At 41.7% G+C, this 14687-nt stretch overlaps 1 protein-coding gene across 2 annotated transcripts; it reads left to right on the top strand.

The window, feature by feature from the left end:
* The first annotated feature begins 68 nt into the window (after nucleotides 1–68).
* FANCB (FA complementation group B) lies at nucleotides 69–14438 on the top strand. 2 transcript variants are annotated; one of them, XM_083501864.1, is made up of 10 exons: nucleotides 69–236; nucleotides 1779–1880; nucleotides 2416–3450; nucleotides 4809–4961; nucleotides 6164–6256; nucleotides 7775–7903; nucleotides 8566–8714; nucleotides 9271–9707; nucleotides 10697–10934; nucleotides 12018–14438. In XM_083501864.1, the coding sequence occupies exons 3-10, from the start codon at nucleotides 2527–2529 to the stop codon at nucleotides 12421–12423; spliced, it is 2529 nt and encodes an 842-aa protein (XP_083357990.1). In that variant the 5' UTR covers nucleotides 69–236; nucleotides 1779–1880; nucleotides 2416–2526; the 3' UTR covers nucleotides 12424–14438. The 2 variants fall into 2 exon arrangements, with proteins under 2 accessions (XP_083357990.1, XP_083357989.1); XM_083501863.1 differs by lacking the exon at nucleotides 1779–1880.
* Nucleotides 14439–14687: the final 249 nt, after the last annotated feature.

Genomic DNA, 14687 nt, shown 5'->3' with positions numbered 1-14687 from the left:
CGCGGCCCCGCCCATTTCGTTTGCTACAGCCAATGGCGCTCGGCTTAATGACGTAACGTGACTCCATTCCCAGGATTCTTTCGTTTGGCGGGATTGTTCGGAGCTTGAGGCTCCGGCCGCTAGTGCTGTTGCTGGCGGGGAATGAAAGGCGCTCCCGCGGTCTCCTCGCGCGTTGTGTTGAGGCTCATCGGGTCCTTCCCCCTTTGCTCATTCAGATCAGTGGGACCTACTTCCAAGTAAGTTCGCCTAAGGTTGCTCTTTAGTATTCCTACAGAGGGATGCCGACCAGGATAAGGATGGAGATTTCACTCCCTTCCCCTATGCATGCCAGCGTGCCAGGTGTGACCTGGGGGGTGGTTTACAGAACTAATCCCACCCGCTCACAGAGAGGGATTAGGTTGACAGTGCTAAAGTCAAGTGATTCTGAGGAGGCAATCTGAACACCTCTTAACTGGGAATAAGTCCAATTGAGTTCAGTGGGGCTCCCAGCACAGACTACATGCTTGAAACTTGTATTCTGTATTTTGTACCCAATAGTATTCCACCTGTGTTCTCCTTGCTGCTGCGTGGAACAGCGCATGAATCAGACCTTTGGATTTTGCAAGCAAAACATTTTAAACTTACTTAACAGAGTGTGGTCCGTTTATTGCCAGAGCGCTAGAGAGAAGGGCGAGCTCTGCAAGCAAACTACAGTCATACCTCGGGTTGAATGTGCGTTCGAGTTGCGCTCCGCGGCAACCCGGAAGTAAGGGAGCGCGTTACTTCCGGGTTTTGCTGCATGTGCAGATGCTCAAAATGACGTCATGCGCGGAAGTGGCAAAACGTGGCCCACGCAGATGCGCCGTCGCTTGTTACCTTCGCTTTAGGATGCCGTTCGCATCCCGAGGTACCACTGTAAATTATTTCCATCGCATGTTTCTGCTTAACTGTGACTGTTTTAAACCTTGCTGGGGACTCTCTCCAGCTGGAGAATGTGTAAAGCCCCACATTTTGAATCTAGGTGCCCAGCCGATTCTTTTATTTCTTACTCGCACGTGAGTCAGATCTATTTTACTGCCACACAAACCAGAGAGAGAAAAGAGTGGTTGTAAGCCTATGTGTCATTTGTGTCCTGCACCATCAGATAACTAAGATCACATGTGCATGTACATTTAGAATCACCACTTCCTTTAAAAAAGAACATATGTGATCACTGGCTCTAACTCAGTGTGGCTGGGTTGGTTGAAATGGAAAAGCTCTTGTATTTTTTGTAGCTGTTCAGAAGAAAACTCTTTAGATTTTATCTCCCTTGATAGCATAACCAGCTGTAGTTGTTAAAATGTCAACTTCCACACAGTGATTAAAGTTACAGGCTTGTCTTCCTTCGCATCTGGTCACCTTGGAGCCTGTCTCTTGTATTCCATAGCTGTAGTGTATCCCCTACGACATTCCTTTGAGGTTGCTATTGTATACTGTACTCATTTAACATGCGTACATGTGTACAGTGGGGCTTGCTTATGAGTAGACATTTTATAGGTGCCCACCTTGAGTCCCTTATCTCTGAAGGATGAAATATCTGAGAAACCGGATCATCTTTAGATTAGAACTTAGCTACGTATTTGTAGCACCATTACTTTTGCATTCCAGAGCAAGAAATGCCTTTAAGGCCTGTTGGTTGAGGTAATTTACATCCTGGGAAAAGCTTGATTATGCTGGACAGTTGTAATTTCCCCTGGCATTACATGTGGGATTTACTAGATTTCTGTGTCTAATCCTGATTAAAAATTGTCTGATTTCAGATATTTAGATGTTTGTCACTAGTGACGATTGGCTGGACTAATTCCAGGACTGGATTCAGTGGACCTTACTTCTTGAACATCTGTAGGAATTGGCAGCTAAAGGTGGTACCCTTCTGCTTTAACTCATCGTTAAGTGTAAACAGTACATGGGTGAAAGCAGGGGCCCTTACTCAGCCTCAATTGCAGCCTTCTGGGGCCACATCAGTGATAACAATTAGCCACCAAGGATATGTTCTCCCTCCACTGTTGGAGGCAGCATGCCCCTGAATATTAGTTGCTGGGAATTGCAGCTGAGGGGAGTGTGGTTGGGTGTTGAGCAGAGTGCAGAGCAGGGCTGGTGAGAGATGTGGCCTGGGCAGCTTTCAAGGGCTCAATGGAGAGACTTGGAGGACTGTATTTGGCCCCCAGGCCTGAAGCTCCCCACCCCTGGGTTAAACGCTGCAATCCTAGGTACAGTTATCAGGAAGTGCCCTCTTTACTTAGATAAACATATTTAGAATCCAGCTGGAAGTGTTTTGTTGAACTGAATTATTTGTGTGAATGTGACTTTTTTATGGGCACAGACTGATCCTTCCTTACTGAGGTTCAAATGATCTGCTTTCTATTGCTGTATTGCCAAACACTTATTATTTTTCAGATTGGAAAAATGCTGCTCAGATCAAATGCTACATTAAACAGAAGAATCATCCTACTGAAAAGCAGGAGACTAACTCATGGTCTTCTTGCAGTGGACATATTTTAAGGAAATATGCTGATGGATCAGCAAGAGAAGTTGTTGTCATATAATGGGGAACTCCTGATTTTCCAGCTGTCAAAACTGAAATCCACCCAAGGCAGTGGTACAAAAGTGATGAAATTGCACGTCAGGAGAATGTCATTTGACAGTTGTACTAAACAGTTTATTGAGACGTCTACTGGGTCATTTGGCGATTGTGAGGATGGTGTGGAAATGGTTCATTGCAGCTGTGGAACTGACTTCAGAACAGGAATCCTTCACCCTTGTGTTCTATTGAAAAAGAAGATGAAGAAGAACACAAAATATACTTTACTCTTGCTTCATAGCAGTAACAAATTCGAGCTGGTTCTGCATTTTAAATTGGATTATGAACTGAAAGAACCCATAAAGTTGCTTTCTGGCCCAACGGTTTTATGGAGCCATGCAAAAAGCCTGTTTCACATTTCTCCCCAAACTTGCACTCTTTTATGTGCCCCTGTTCAGCTTTGTTCCATCAAATGGGCGGGTGAGATTAAGGGTGAGGGTGCTGTTGTTCTGGGAACAAGAGCTGCTTGTTTGACAGATGGAGGCAACGGGCAGAGTGTTCCCAAATCAGATGCATTCATCTGGGGTACTGAGTGCTTTGCCTATGCAGTGGAGAAACAGCAAGCGGTAACAAGGGCCACTTTTGTTCCTCATGCTTATGGCGGTGTGGTATCGTGTGTGCACGTTTGTGAAGTCGATGCTGTGAGAAGCAAGTTCAGGACATCAGTTGTCATAGTCACATGCAAAAGCCAAGTCATCGTTTTCCAAGATGGTCTACCAAAAGATGTTCACCAGCTTCCATATGAGAATCCTTGTTCTGTACAGGTAGCAGCAGTGGAAGGAAACAGCCAGTTGGTGGTTGTAACCTTTGCTTCAGGAGATGTGTGTGCACTATGGAAGCGTAATTTACAGGTATTGATCTGATACTTTGTTCTTAGGCTTGCAAAGGTTCTGCTTTCTTATGTTATGCAATATGCTCGACACAAATCTCTGCAGAAACTGATGCACGTATTGAGTGATTGAGCTTGCCTATATTCTGTTTTCTACAATAGGCAGGGCCCAAAGCGGCTTACAGCAAACATTCAAAACATTGTATTTCCAGTGCTCTTTGTTACAAACAGAACATATCAGTAAATTCAAAATGACAAAAAAACCAGGCACAATTTGGAAAACACAGAATAAATTCAGTATTACGAAAATGATAACAATTGAGTCTTAAGAACATAAATACAAAGCAAAACAAGAGTTAACAAACAATACAGTTTCTAGTACTGGTTTTACTGCATTCCAGGGAGCCTGGCTACCCATATGTTCAGAGGTGATGGCAAACAGCTGGTATACAGGCTAGATGACAAAGCTGGCTCCCACATCTCTCCTCCAGAGGAGGATTTTCCTAGCAGTTGAGATGAATAGGGAAGCCTTTTGCCTACATGGAAGCTTCAAATGCATACTGGATTTCTGATGTTGCAGAACCTCTTGTGTGTAATAGGGGTAGTGAGATGTGCTGGGGCTGATGCCAACCTAGGTGTCATTCTACTTTCTTTGAAAGTCATTCCTCTTAACCCAGAGCTCATGGTAGTTACTCCGTGTTGAAGCTCTCTGTGGAGTCATGGAGGCAATTTTGAAATAATTTTATAACTTGTTCCAGGGCTGAATATATGTAGATGCTGGGGCTAAGTCCTCACTCAAAGTCCTGAACAAAGGCACAAAACCAAATACTTGTGTATTCAATGAACGTAGGTGCACCAGAAATAAATTTCAGAAGAATGAAAGAAGTTTTAAGTACAGTGGTACCTTGGGTTACATACGCTTCAGGTTACAGACTCCGCTAACCCAGAAATATTACCCTGGGTTAAGAACTTTGCTTCAGGATGAGAACAAAAATCGTGCTCTGGAGGTGCAGCAGCAGCAGGAGGCCCCATTAGCTAAAGTGGTGCTTCAGGTTAAGAACAGTTTCAGGTTAAGAACGGACCTCTGGAACAAATTAAGTATGTAACCAGAGGTACCACTGTATGCATAACATAGCAGATGATAAAATGTCCATGCTCCATCTCCTAAGGATGGATTCACGCAATGTTTGTTGCTCTTGAAATTAATTGAAGAATAAAATTGCTTGAAATGTCTGTTATAACTGTAGTTGGTGCCTTGTGGTCTTGCTGCTGCTTCACCATACTAACTTAAGCTGTCTAATATGAGAATATTTTCATTTCATGTGCATAATGTAGATATTAACGAAATGAAAACATTTCCAACGTCACCTTACATTGCAGGTGGTTTCTTCCTGGAAAAATGTGAGGTCTATTCTGGTAGATGATTTTGTTGGCATTGGAACGGAACAAATCTTAGTTCTTCTAAAGGCTGACTCCATCTCAGAAAGTTTAAATACATTTCAAATATCCAATTTTGGAAATGTACACCATGTGGTAAGATTTACTGATTGGGGAAATTGTTGGGAAAGGTTTTGGTAAAAGGTATCAGGCAAAGAGTCATTTGCTTCACGGCTTGCTTTGATTCAAATTGAGGAGGTTTGGAAGAAGGTGTGCCTTGCAGAATCAAATGCCTTTCATAACTCTACAGTGACCTTGTTTTGACATAATGCTGAACCATGCCTCTGAGAACCTTTGTCTTGCATATGCTCCCATCTCTGGCATGGCTACAAGGAAGAATTCCTTTTTAGATTAACTGCATTCTGCAGAGTCATCCAAATTCAAATGAACCGGTTAATCTTAACTGTGGTCTGTTGAAACAACTCAACTTAAAAGAATAGTTTCTGAAGTTAAGTTGTTTCAGTTAAGCACACTGAAGATCAATGGCACATGAAACTGGTTAATCTGAAACAGGAACAGAAGCTTCAGATCTTGCGGAGGTGAGATGGGAAGTGCTTGAGCCTAATACTTAAAGCTTACCTAAGAACAAGCTGCAGTTATGTCCAAACCAGGCTACGAAAGGTAAAGGTACCCCTGCCCGTACGGGCCAGTCGTGTCCGACTCTAGGGTTGTGCGCCCATCTCACTTAAGAGGCCGGGGGCCAGCGCTGTCCGGAGACACTTCCGGGTCACATGGCCAGCGTGACAAAGCTGCTCTGGCGAGCCTGCACCAGTGCAGCGCACGGAAACACCGTTTACCTTCCCGCTATAAAGTGGTACCTATTTATCTACTTGCACTTTAGGGGTGCTTTTGAACTGCTAGGTGAGCAGGAGCTGGGACCGAAAGACGGGAGCTCACCCCGCCACGGGGATTTGAACCGCCGACCATGCGATCGTCAAGTCCTAGGCACTGAGGTTTTACCTGCAGCGCCACCCGTGTCCCTGACCAGGCTACTATGTACTATCAATCTCATCTTTCAACTGAAAACCAGTAGATGTGTAGAATATTTTTTTAATAGTTGGAGTATAATTAATCTACATATATAAATAATATATATAAATCTATATTGCATCAAATCTACAATATTATAATTATATGTAACATTTATTATAAAAATACAGAAATGTAGGCTTTGAAGTGGATACAATTGTCATTTTCACTTGGGTGGCTTTTACTTGGTCCTTGTGTGGCTCAGTTTTCCACATCCGTGCCTCGCTTACTTTCAGGCATAGAGTTAAATATGTTTTGCCTGTCTTTAGAATAACATAAGCTATGAAGATGACTCACATTCTACACAAGAGCTACAAAAGAACCACTTCCTTACTATCAAAGGACTTGAAGCAAGATTGCAGGTTTGGATCCGTTATCTGCCTCTTGATATGTCTTGACAACTCGGGGTTTGTTTTGTATTAACAAACTTTCATGCAGTATAAATTCTGTTTTGGATCATTCCATTTTGCAAATGCGGAACCAGGTAGTCGTACTGAGTATTCCCTGCTATAATTACTGTTGTGTTGAGTTGTCTTGGGGGAATCTTAACTTACTGGAGTGTTTGGTGTCTAAACTCCTCGCTGTATTCTGTGGGGCTTACTCTCAGGTATATGTGCACAGGGCTATAGCCTTGCTCTGTTCAGGTTTTGAAGTACTGATAGCCATCACTAGTTTGTTTGGAAGCTAGGAAAGAAAGGCTTATTGCCCATGATTCACTTTCCAACCCAAATTAAAACAAGGGATAAGCACTAGGAATTATTGTTGCACTGTTGTCTGGCCTCCTTCTCGTGCCTTGTATATGTCCTTGAAAACCTAATGTTGAGATGATGATGCTTTTCTTATTGTAGGTGCCTTGCTGCTGACTTTATTCTACATCAAGTTTTGTGGTTGTCTACTGTGGATGAAATATATAACCTTAGCTGCTACTTTGCTGTGAATTCCTATGAATCACTTATAAAGACCTTTGATGGGAACATGCCATTGGCCAGGAATGATAGGAATTCATTCATTCATTCATTCATTCCCATTCAGCCTTTACTGGCATAATTTTTGCCAGTAAATTATGGGAAAAACGGGAGGGATACAGATTAGCAGTTTAGGTGTCCAAGGGATACATGCAAAGAACAAAAGGGTATTTACCATGTTTTTCGCTCTATAGGACGCACCGGACCATAGGAGGGGGAGAACAGGGGAATTTTTTTTTTCTTGTTATCCCCCTCTAAATAAAGGTGCGTTCTGTGCGTTCCCACTGGGGAGTTCCCGCTGGGCTCTGGAGGCTTTGGGTTCCTTTTGACCTGCTCTTTGGGGCTGGCGGAGAGAAGCGCGCCGCCTTTGCGCTGCTCTCCGACTTGGTCTTTGGGGCTGGCGGTGGGGGTGAAGGCTTTGCGCAGCTAACCCCAAGCTAGAACAGCGAGACGGAGCGCTGCGCAGCGCTCCGTCTCCTTGTTCTGGCTTTGGGCTTAGCCGCGCAGCCTGCATTCGCTCTATAGGACGCACACACATTACCCCTTAATTTTTGGAGGGGAAAAATGCATCCTATAGAGCGAAAAATATGGTACATCAGCCTAGCTGAGGACTGGGAGTATAAAAGAAAGGCAGGTTACTGAAAGAAACTTGATGTCCAAAGTTCAGGTAACTGCACAATTTCTGCAGTGAGTAGCTACAGGTTTTCTCTGCATTGTCGGTTTCGTCAAATAATTATCACAGCAGCCACAGAACTTCCCATTTCTATGTTAAGCCATGATTTATAATTTTTTAACAATGAGAGAGGAATCTACAACTGTTAGCTCATACCGGTCTTTTAATCTCTTGCAAAAGAAAAGCATCTTACTCTTGCAGTGTCATCATCATGAATTTCTAACTCCTTTTGTATCCCATAGGCTGGTTTTGCTTCTGTTCGAGAGCTGCAGCAGCATTTACGGCTCAAAGAAAAGGTTCTGGTGGAAAGTTGTGGAGCATTGATTGACCTAGTTCAAGACCAAAAACATAGTCTTCCAAGTGCGGAAAAGGTATACTACATGAAGATTTATTTTTTTCTGTAACAGAGACATGTTTTTAAAAAAATATATATACAGGTTTTGTTTCCATTCTTCTATAATAGGTAGGGACACAGACTTCCAATACTTTGCATAAGAGTCACTCATTGGTAGCTGTAACCATGTAACCATATTTCTTTATGTTTGGGGTCAACTTTTTTCACTAAAGCCAAAAATAGCCAGTCTTTAAGGAAATACAGATACAAAATTTTGTTGCTAAAGGACATGACTATCACAGAAAGGTTCCTGTTCCATACATATATTTTCAGCTCAAAGCATTGCAGTCACTGGTTCCTTTCCATAGTTTATGTGGAGTAATACAGAACTCTATCTGTTCACCAATGGGCGGAATTCTCTCTCAAATTAGAACAAAGGAACAATTCAAAATGGGTGCAGTTTTTGAAGTTGTCAGGTAGGTAAATAGCTGCAGCTGTGGATTGGGAAAAAACCCTATAGAGGGTTATGGAAACTCTTTAGCATATTTTTTGTTGTAAAAGTGGCGTGTACCATACTGATTAATCTTTTAGCTGAAATATATGAAGAGTAGTAGTGTTTTCCTGGTTCCGGAATTGTTTGAACTGTGACACAGGCTTGTTTTGGGCATATGTGTAGATGTGTGTATCTTTTCTTGAAAGGCAGGTCTTGTTTCCCTCTGGGATGAACCATTGGATAATGGCACATCAACTCCATCTATAGACAAAGAGCAGCTTGTGCAGGAGGTTTGGTACCGTGTGGTGGAGGACAACTTAGTCGTTGGAGTGAAACTAATGGACACATACGACTTGTAAGTTGTATAAATCCTATACATTAACTACCGATAAATGCTGCTATTGGTAGAGATTATATAGCCTACAACTGAAAAATACAGTGGTACCTCGGGTTACATACGCTTCAGGTTACGTACGCTTCAGGTTACAGACTCCGCTAACCCAGAAATATTACCTCGGGTTAAGAACTTTGCTTCAGGATGAGAACAGAAATCGGGCTCCGGCGGCGCAGCAGCAGCAGCATGCCCCATTAGCTAAAATGGTACTTCAGGTTAAGAACAGTTTCAGGTTAAGAATGGACCTCCGGAATGAATTAAGTACTTAACCCGAGGTACCACTGTAGAAAATAGAAAAGTTAAGAATGGCTCCGAACGAAAATGCAAAAAAAATCCCTGAGTTGGATGAATGTACATTAGATTTATATGGTATAAATGCAAGGTACATTTTAGTGTCTGTTTTTGCTGCTATGAAGAAACTGTAAATCTCGAGTATATCAAAAGAAGATCACAGTACACTGCCATTCCTGCATTTGTTTTTTGTTTCTTAAGTCTGCATTTTTCTTTTTTTGAACAGGCTGCTCAGTGACGTCCGTTTATCTTTGGTAATGGGTCGTAAATGCCCTTCGGCTTTTCCAGCTAAGTGCCGCTGCCGTGTAGTTGCATTGAAGAAAGCTGCGCTGGCAGAATTCGCATCCCATTGGCAACTGGAGCCTCTGCTTAAAAGGATCAAGCTCGATTGCCATAATGGGAAGGAGTGCAATGGGGAACCTTCTCAGGTGAAGGTGGATAGGACAAAAACATTCACTGCAGTTACCCAGCTGTCCCCTTTCTTAGCATTGCATGAAGCAGGCTGCGTGGTACTGTTACATGCTACTAAGAGAAGCTGCAGAGATGACGAACGTCTGCAGAAAAGCAAAAGAATGACTTTATTGTGTGGGAAGATTTTATTAAGTCTGGCTGAGATTTCCGCTGGAAAACGTTTGATAAATCTAAAAGATTATAAATACACAGGTAAACCTTTTATGCAGGGATTGGTAGCTACTTGCTGTACTTTTGGGACTGTTTATTTAAAAGCTAGAACTACGGGTTGTTATTTTTCAAGCTTACCTGCTGTAGTATAGGAAATGTTGACCTTAGTTAGCAGACCTGAACAGGAATTGAACCCAGAACAGGTTCACTTGTTTTCTGACTTAGGTATTTTGCCAGTTCTGTCCCAAAGAGCTGAATAGGTGGCAATAGTTTTCTTTAGAGCCAAAACATTACCGTATTTTTTGCTCTATAAGACTCACTTTTCCTCTCCTAAAAAGTAAGGGGAAATGTGTGTGCGTCTTATGGAGCGAATGCAGGCTGCGCAGCTATTCCAGAAGTCAGAACAGCAAGAGGGATTGCTGCTTTCCCTGCGCAGCGATCCCTCTTGCTGTTCTGGCTTCTGAGATTCAGAATATTTTTTTTTCTTGTTTTCCTCCTCCAAAAACTAGGTGCGTCTTGTGGTCTGGTGCATCTTATAGAGTAAAAAATACGGTACTTTAAAAAACAATGGAACACTTAACATTTCTCCCCGTCTCTTAAACAATATCTCTTCTCTTTCTCACTCCACCCCACTCTGATCTGGATGAAAGCTTCAAATTTAATTTGTGTCACTAGGAAGATGACTTAATAATTCTGAAGCAGCCACCTGAGCGACGAAGAGGTCATTCTTGGTTGGTTTTAGGGATGGTATGCAGGATGTGGGAGGGATGTTGTCACCAAACAAGCAGTGTTACACTGATTACTTGTTGACTGGCACCAAGAGTTTACAATAGGGTAGCAAAAATTAACCACAAATGCCTCCCTATCATAAAATAAGCTAGTCTAAAGGAATGCAATATCTAGATCTTGGATTTGATCTCGGATTTTGCTTAACTGAAGGATTTAAAATGAAGGGGAAACAGTTGAAGGGATGCTTTGAATGCCCTGCACACCGTTTTAATTTCACAAATGCTTTTCTGCCCCTGCTGCAGGCTCCATAAAAGATCTTGTTGCACTTTGTGCAGCGTCACACAAGGTGTCACTTCAAATAATTTCCTCTGACTATACATTGATTCACATAAAAACATGGCTGCAGGAACAAATGGAGTGTGCAGCAATAAAAGAATATCCTGATACTTTCATCTCTTGTAAATCCGGAAATCTGAATGGCACTGTCTTCAAGTGGAATCTCAAAACACCGTTCGAAGGAACTTTAACAGTATTTTACAGGTAATGGCAATTGAAAAGCTGGAGATAACCTTTCTCACCTCATTTTGCCTCGTGAGCATGACAGCCATAGACATTGCTGTGCTAGCAGTCTAGACCATTTTGAATAGCTGTGCTATGCTAGCTAGATGACTAGGTCATTGGATTCTCTTGTAAACATTTTAAGAGATCTGCATAGGTGAGCATCGAAGACCCCACAACTATAATCACAGCGGCTTCATTCAATGAAGATGATATAAACTTGAAACAAGACACCTTGTGGAATTTTCAGAACTAACATTGCTATCTACCTTATGGAAATATATGATGTTCCACTTTGAATTTGGTATTCAAGCAAACCAAGTAGAAGCAGGTGGGCACAGCCATAGAAAATACACGTAACTTCCTTAGAATTTTGCTCAGTCATTTTAGAGGATATTTTTTACGGGACAGGTTTTCATGCTCAGTGAATATTCTTCAAAGTATTCTACCTTAGAAAGAGCTTTTAAATGCAATAAAATACTGAGTTGTGAAACAGATATCTGTTATGGTTTAATTCACTTATGTAAACATGTTTATATCCTAATTCACATAGGGTTTCATTGCCTTGGTCATGGAACTCCGCTCACTGAATAGCTTCAAAGAACCTCATTTTCCCTTTCAAAGATTACTAATACCAAACATACTAAACTCAGTCACAATGCATATTTTGAGCACAATATTTAAACAGATTGTTTAAGTAAAAGCCAGGCATGGGGAACCCACAGTCCCCATAGACTCCAACTCTCATCCCCAGCCGGCATGGTCAACAATCAGGAAGATAAGAGTTGTGGTTTAGAGGACTGCAAGTTCCTCCTCCCTGCTCTAAACCTTAATTGTAACTTCTCAGGGAACATTACTGTCAGTATAACTTGCTTAGCCCTGCTTGCTTCTGCCTTTCCCCATACTTCGTATTTGTTCCAAAGGGAAATTCCCCTTTTCACCTTTAAGTACGGTGCTTCATGTTCTGAATAGCTTCTGGCTTACATTTAAACTTCTGCTGGTGAATTTTTATGAACAATGATAACTGACCTTTTTTTTTTTTTTTTTTACAAATCTGCTTTACAGACATCAAACGATTTTGTTCCAGTGCCTTCATAACCTCACCGGATCGTTGCCACCAGCCTGTAAGATAAAACCACTCAGGGTAGGAAGCAAGAAGGTACTTGCTGAGCAGCTTGCACTAACTTTAGAAAAGGAAATGGTCACTCTCCAGCAAGCTTCCTCCGCAGCTCTAAGCCAACCTGAAAACCACTTGTCTCTGATTTATGAGGAGAGCAAAGAAGCAAGTAGCGTCTCTGCGGTGCAACAGTTCAGAGAGCAGTTTCAAAGGGAGCAGAAGCAATGCATGCTGGGTATGAACCGAACAGTGGGTGGTGCCTTGTACCGGAGACTCATTTTGAATGTATTTGAATCGCAGCTGAATTCTGACACAATTGCATGGCAGTGCTCATTACTCAGCAAACTTCTTTGACTTACTTCTTAGCCAAAGCTATAATGTGACACACTTCACATTCCTATTTATGATTAAAATGAAGAATCCATTAGTGCTCTTATTTCTGTTCAGCTAGTGATCAATTGCAAGGGAATTATTTTGCAACGTTTCAAAGAGCTATAGTGAAATGCCTGCCTGAACAAAAAGTATGGTGGTCAGTAAACTGCCTTCTGCCAGTATTCTGTATTGAGACTCCCCATGCTTGTGCATCTCTACTTAGAGCAACAGGTTGGGAAAGAGAGACAGAGGCCTTGATTTGCTGTCACCTGCCTTCCTCTGTTTCGTCCACACTGCTGTTTTGCGTGCCCAACAGATTTTAAAAAATCTGTATTTCACCATAGCTTCGGAAAAGATCCTGCATCATAAACTCTGCACCCTGATACAATGGGAGAGTAAGGATAGCCATTGTTTGTTTTTTCACTGAGCGAATTGGTTGCCCAGCAGCTTGCTATTCTAATTAGGTCACAGAAGTACTGTGGCCAGAATACTCACTGAAAATGAGTTGGCAAGAGGTATTTCTACAATTTTTCAAAACTGCATTTCAATACATTTCTCAATACATACATGGGTACACTTCTGCTGTTCCATGAACAAAGATACCCAGAATATATTTCCATTAGGTATCTTTTAAACTTCTATGCATACTTGTGCAAGGAATGTTGCAGATGTTAGCCAACCTGTTGGCACGTCCCAAAGTCAGCCTCTGTTTCATGCTTCTCTATGTTTCCAAAAGCCTTTCTCCAATGATACTTCTTTCCAATAGCTCCATTGCACTTATTTCTCTTCGGACACTTTTTTTATCTTTTTATTGTGGTGGAATAGAAGCTTTCCACTCATCTTTACATTTGATTCTATTGACTACAGTTGGAGAATGCGATGCACAATATACATCGCATTTGTGTTTTTACAGACTGATACTAGAGTTGCTGAGCAACCGATAGCTAGCAACATAGGCAAACCAGATTCTCGGCTTTCTAACAAATGTTAAATCTCAGCATGTCTAGAGACAGGCTGGTTTTTTATATTTGCCTTACTTGTTTACATGCATGTTGTAACCTGTTTTTTAAGCTACAGTAACAGGAAACTTGATCACGCCACCTATTAAATATAATCAAACTTCCCAATAAACATTGTTTATTCCATATTGGGATTACAGAATTGTTCCTCATTTCATATATCGGTGCAACGAAACAGTTTCCCTGCAGCTGTGCAGAGAGCTGAAAGCTCATTAATAATCTTCATATGCTAAACGCTGTTTTTAATGGGTTTCTAAATCTCTGCTCAAACCTATACATTATGATGGCTATTTAGTGTCATTCTTCTCAATAGGTCCCTTAGATGTTATGTTCTTCAAATGGGGCCTGCTGAAAAATATTTTGGATTGGGAGTCTTCCTGTTCAGGGTTCTTGCCAGCCAGCCACGCTCTCTCTTCATTCTGTGCCCTCTGCTCCTCCTCTTCGCAATTTTCTGCTTTTCTCTGCAACAGTCCCCTTCTATTCCAGGAAGCATGTTCAGTCTTTCTCAAGCTCTTCTGTGGGTTTTTACCTTTCATAGTATTTTTTACTGTGCGTCTGCAAACCTTGAGGTTTTCCCCACGGCTGTTGTTACCTCTCATATGGTTCTGGCTACGTAAGGGTCTATCATTTATAGAAGAAGCCTGTTTCTTCAAATTTATATACTTATTTTAAAATTGTTTTCTTCATGTAGAAGAGATGGAGAGGGGGAAATACAGAATATTGTAGGCTATCGCTGCTGCTTTTGCTAGAAGCATAGTGAGCGACAACTTTCTTAGGGCTGGGTTTACATGTGTTGCAAAAAGATGTTAAGCTTTTGATAACTACCCCATGTAAGATACAAATACATGTATTTGCCTGCAAATACGAAGAAATATCTGACGGCCGTTTGAGTGACTCTTTGTTAGCTTTGACTGGCAATTTTCTGAAAACATTATCATGCACTTGTAGAGAGTTATCCATTAAATACTTTTGAAAGTAGCATTCTGGTCATTGGTTTGATATGTGGAACGAACTGAGTTGATAAAAGCTGTTCATTTTTGTACTTGTCACTGAATGACCGAATGTGTTGTGCATCAAAAGCACTGCTTGGGTTGAAAAGGATCCTCAAGAATTTCAAACCGTAGTTACTTTTATGAGGCTTCTGGCCTTTTAACCTGGCAAGACTTCAAGCAAACATCTTCATAAACTCAAGTAACTTCTCAGGTTCACCAGTGCTTCTCACGGGCT

Source organism: Podarcis liolepis (assembly GCF_965112155.1).
Source record: "Podarcis liolepis genome assembly, chromosome: 4".
Classification (NCBI taxonomy): Eukaryota; Metazoa; Chordata; class Lepidosauria; order Squamata; family Lacertidae; genus Podarcis; species Podarcis liolepis.
This window is presented reverse-complemented; position numbering and strand designations above follow the sequence as displayed.